This window comes from Garra rufa, chromosome 7, assembly GCF_049309525.1.
Source record: "Garra rufa chromosome 7, GarRuf1.0, whole genome shotgun sequence".
In the NCBI taxonomy this organism is placed as follows: Eukaryota; Metazoa; Chordata; class Actinopteri; order Cypriniformes; family Cyprinidae; genus Garra; species Garra rufa.
The window spans coordinates 8,361,812-8,367,013 of NC_133367.1; the positions used below are offsets into that span (position 1 = coordinate 8,361,812).

The 5,202-nt window shown below is 39.3% G+C and overlaps 1 protein-coding gene across 1 annotated transcript; it reads right to left on the bottom strand.

Annotated features, from left to right (window-relative positions):
• Positions 1 to 598: 598 nt before the first annotated feature.
• LOC141337906 (protein NLRC3-like) lies at positions 599 to 3,937 on the bottom strand. Its single transcript, XM_073843482.1, has 5 exons — positions 3,870 to 3,937; positions 3,573 to 3,677; positions 3,005 to 3,089; positions 2,639 to 2,831; positions 599 to 2,430 (listed from the first exon to the last, which is right to left on the bottom strand). Exons 1-5 carry the CDS (start codon positions 3,935 to 3,937, stop codon positions 599 to 601), a joined length of 2,283 nt encoding a protein of 760 aa, XP_073699583.1.
• Positions 3,938 to 5,202: the final 1,265 nt, after the last annotated feature.

Genomic DNA, 5,202 nt, shown 5'->3' on the forward strand with positions numbered 1-5,202 from the left:
CTCATGTTCAGCTCTTTCAGACTGGTATCTGATCCAAGAACTGTAGCCAGAGCTGAACAGCTCTTGTCTGTTAAGCCACAATCATTTAACCTACGACGAAAATAAGATTACAGAATATTAGATTAAATACATTTGTTAAATACAAATAAGAAATAAAAATAATATCTACAGCCTTCATTACAATGAATTATACAGCTGAAATTGTTCCAGAGTTAGCTGATTATCTGTTAACATTTACTGCAAACATCTGAGTGGACATTTGATGGACTAACCATCATCATTCAAAATACTTTTCTCTTTTCTTCAAACCTCATCAACCCTGAACAAAGCACTTTCTGCTACTAACAATAGTTTCAAGAAGAACAAAACTCTTCATTCTCAGCTAAAGAAAAACACACAAATATGTTTAAATAATTTTCCAGAACAACAAGATTTCCCATGACATTTTATTGTTCTCTAATTTCCCACACATTTTCCCAGACAAAAAAATAAATTAAAAAATCAGTAATTAATTTTAATAATAATTTTCAACATTTTCCAGGATGCATGGGAACCCTAGATAAATGTATTTGTCAGATGAAAGCAAATAATTATTAACTTACAGAGCTCTTTTGGAGGTTTTGATGACTGCTGATAATCTAATGAGACACTCGTCTGATTTCTTGAATTTCTGAAGCTCAAACTCCTCCAGCTCCTCCTCTGATGTCAACAACACAAAGACCAAAGCAGACCACTGGGCAGGTGAAAGATCAGCAGATGAGAGACTTCCTTTGCTAAGGTGGGTCTGAATGTCTTTCACCAGAGTTTGGTCGTTCAGTTCATTCAGACAGTAGAACAGATTGATGGATCTCTCTGGAGACAGATTAGCTTCAAAATTCTGCTTGATGTACTGAACTATTTCCTGTTTGATCTGGTCATTTCCACTTTGCTGTGTCAACAAACCCTGTAAGAGTTGCTGATTGGACTGGAGTGACAAACCAAGGAGGAATCGAAGAAAAAGATCCAGATGTCCATTATCACTCTCTAGTGCCTTGTCCACTGCCGTCTTGAGCAAATCAATCATGGTTTCACTTTTGTTTTTCTGTTCTGTAGAGTCATGAACAAATATACTTATCTTCTTTATGTCTAGAAACAGATGTGCATAAAGAGCTGCAATAAACTCTTGAATGCTCAAGTGAACAAAGCAGTACATGGTACCAAGAACAGGCCCAGTTTCCTCCTTAAAAATCTGGGTACACATGCCTGAATACACTGATGCCTTATAGACATCAATACCACAGGCTTCCAGATCTGTGTCATAGAAGATCACATTGTTTCTTTCCAGCTGATGAAATGCCAGTTTCCCCAGTGAAAAGATGGCATCTTTATCCCAGGAAACATCTGGTGTATATTCTCCATCATACTTTCGTCTGCTCTGCTGGATCTGAAATCTAAGAAAGTGTGTGTACATTTGTGTCAGAGTCTTAGGAGTGTCTTCAGTATTTGACTCCTGCAGTGTTTTGGAGAAATCATCAGTCTGATTGTTTTTCCCATCATTATTTCTTTTCTCCTCTAAAATGTTCTGGAGAACAGTGGCTGAAATCCAGCAGAAGACTGGGATGTGGCACATGATAAAGAGACTCTTTGATTGTTTAACATGATTGATGATTTCTTTGGCCAGATTCTCATCCGTGATTCTTTTTCTGAAGTACTCCTCCTTTTGTGCATCATTGAATCCTCGTATCTCTGTCAGCCGGTCGATACAGTCAGGAGGAATCTTACTGGCAGCTGCTGGTCTGGTGGTGATCCAGATAAGAGCAGAAGGAAGCAGATTTCCCTTGATGAGGTTTGTCAGGAGAACATCCAGAGAGACTGGTGATGAAACATCAGAACACATCTCATTATCATTGAAGTTTAGAGGAAGACGGATTTCATCCAAACCATCAAGAATGAACAAGACTTTTTGGTTTCTTCTTGTAAGGTTCAGATTTTTTGTCTCTGGGAAAAACTGAGTTATAAGGTCCATCAAACTTAGTTTTTCTTTATCCTTTAAGTTCATCTCTCTGAATGGAAGAGGAAATATGAAGCTGATATCTTGGTTTTCTTTTCGTTCGGCCCAATCCAGAACAAACTTTTGCACAGAGACTGATTTTCCGATGCCAGCAACTCCTTTTGTCAGTACAGTTCTGATCTGCTTGTCTTGTTCAGGTGCTTCAAACAAATTTGTGCATTCAACCTGTATTTCTTGTGATTCATGACGTCTGGAAGCAACTACAATCTGTCTTACCTCATGTTCAATATTGACCTGTTCACTACAACCCTGAGTGATATAGAGATCTGTGTAGATGTTATTCAGAAGAGTAGAGTCACCTTGCTTTGCAATTCCTTCAAACACACACTGATATTTCTTCCTTAGGCTACATTTTAGCTGATGAACGAGGCTCAGCTCATCTAAATACAGGAATAAAATACACAGATTGTTTAGTCTCTGGGTTTGATATGTTTGGAGCAGAATGTGGAAGTCTAAAGGAAGTCTGTCATTGTAAGAAGCAGCACAGGTTATGAACACATGATATAAGAGACATATGAGTCATAACAGTGATTGTGGAAGAGGAAACATATTGACACAGTGCTGAAAGCAGCTAACAGAGTCTCTTACCTACTAGAGTATTAGCCACTTCATTTTGCTTCATCTCTCTCAGGAAGTAGAGCGTGAGATCAAGAGCTGCTTCTTTCATACTGCATCTGTTCTCATTAAAGTCCTTCACGTATTGCATGTTCTCTTTCTGTAATATTTTCTTAAACATTTCCAGCTCATTCTTTAGAAATTTTATTATTTTCTTCTCAAGATCCTACAAACAAAGCAAAATAAATAAATAAAGACAAAGACAAAAGAACAAAGTTTAACCAATTCCACATTAATATTTGGTTCAAATTTTATAATCAGTAATTAATATTTGTAAAACACTGCCCAGTAACCAATTTGTTTGCTATAAATCTAAACATTTAGAAAATATTTTCCTACCTGGAAGATTCCAGGGAGTTTGTCTGTGAAATTCTTGTGGTTCCTGTTAATCTGGACGTCTGAATCTAATGTCTCACATTGCAGCCTGTTAAAATGGTGAATAAAATGAAATGTGGTTAAAGCAAAATTTTAGAAAAACATCTTATTTTTTAATAAAACAGCTGTTGCATCAGCTGTTAATGATGCAACTATAAGTTATTGCTGTTAAAGAGAAGGTTCCATTGAAGTACAAATTTAGGTAAAAACTGGATCCTATATCTCAGTCCTATAAAGGAGAGAACTAATAATGCAAAGAACAGGACAAAAAAACAGTATTACAGGAGTTCTTCAGTCTAATATGAAATGGTTTAATGCTGCAAATAGTAATTAAGTAGATGTTTCCATCGTGGATGCTCTTTGTTGCTGCTTGTGTAATTGTATTACTGAAAAGTAGCTGCAGGCCAACTTCAATAAAAAGGAAAGCAGATATTGTGATTTGTGATATATTGTTTTATTTAGTTCATTTCTATCACAAATATCCCAGTGGAAAAATTAGCTAGTGCCATACAATACGAAACACATGAAATACCTTTCAGTAGCTGCTGGTGTTTCCTCACTGAACCCCGGTGGGTCATGTTTTGACCAGTCACTCTTCACAGACACAGAGCTGAACACATGAGAGCCTGATCTTACACTAAAGACACAAAGATGAAAGGAGCTTTTTTTTAACTTTATTTAGTACAATCAATTTTACTAATTCTAAAAAGAAAGTACAATATATACCCCAATGCAAAAATGAGAAAAGTATAATAATAATAATAATAATAATAATAATAATAATTCATTACATTTATATAGCGCTTTTCTAGACACTCAAAGCGCTTACAGTGTCAGAGGTATCTCCTCATCCACCGCCAGTGTGCAGCATCCACCTGGATGACTATAAGTCCCCATCCATCCCAGTACAGAAAATGTCAGTGTCCAAACTCTCTTCTGTAACAGCAGCAGCATCCTCATGTAACACACGAGTTTGATTTCTACTCTGTCTGCATCTAATGTTGTGCCACTGGAGCATTCACCTACATTCACCTCAGTCTCAATAGTCTCACTTCTCCCACCTTCCTCATTTATATCTTCCCTAGCAATAGAGGCACTGACCCCTAGCCTAGAATCTAGACGCGCCCCTAGCGGCAGCAAATTACATTTGCTTCCAAGGTCAGTCTAGTTACTCTCAATTCACTTAAAATTCCGAAAAATCCAAGATGTACCGGGCCAATCACGAGTCGGTGGGCGGGCTTAACATGATGACGCCTGACCTGCGACCATAAGTTCCGTCAGACATGAATTCCTGGTTCTGTGAATTACGCGTGGAAAACTGAACAGTATTTATATAATTTTTTACTTTGGATACACAGCCACGTCCATCTGTCCTGAGCAGGAGCTCGTTACATGTGAACGCGCTGTGGTGTAGAATACGCAAACACCGGAAGCGATCTGTGGCGTGCATACGACACTCATTGTTCACACAGTGCACAGAGATTGTGGATATAGCGGCTATTCAAAATGGTAATTACTTGCGCTTATCCTGGTTGTTCAAACCCATTTAAAGCTAAAAGATTAAGTTTGCTTACGCAAACTCATCCTGGACTTTTTCACCGATTTCCCCTTCCGGTGTTTGCGTATACTACATCAGAGCAGGGTGTAATTTGGATTTGTCTGTGCATGTTTTTGTTTACTTTTAAAGGTTTAGTGCCCATCTATGGGGCCGTTCACATGTCACGCCTAAAAACGCGTGGAAAACGCTAGGCGCGCCGCTTTCTTCCTTGTCAACAAAGCGCTCGGGCGCTTGCGCCCCGGAAGCGTCTGCCGTTTCTAAGCAACCATCAGCTGCGCTCTAGCTCCAAGCTGCGGTGCGCTTGCTGCATTCTGAAAAGTTGAGATGTTTTTATCTCGATGCGGCGGGGACGCGCCTGGAAAAAACGAGCGCGTCGCACCGCGTGCGCGTCGCGACCGCGTCGCTTCCAATATGCGCGCGCAAGCCGCGCGTCTCCATTTGAAATAACGAACTTGCGCGCGCAAAAGACGCTTCATGTGAACGGCCCCTATGTCTATTATTTGGCTGACAGACTGCACAGTGCACTGATTTTCGTTAAAAATCTCCGTCGCTCTGACTACGTCACCTGACAGACTAAGTCTCTGATTGGTTGTAGCGCTATCCT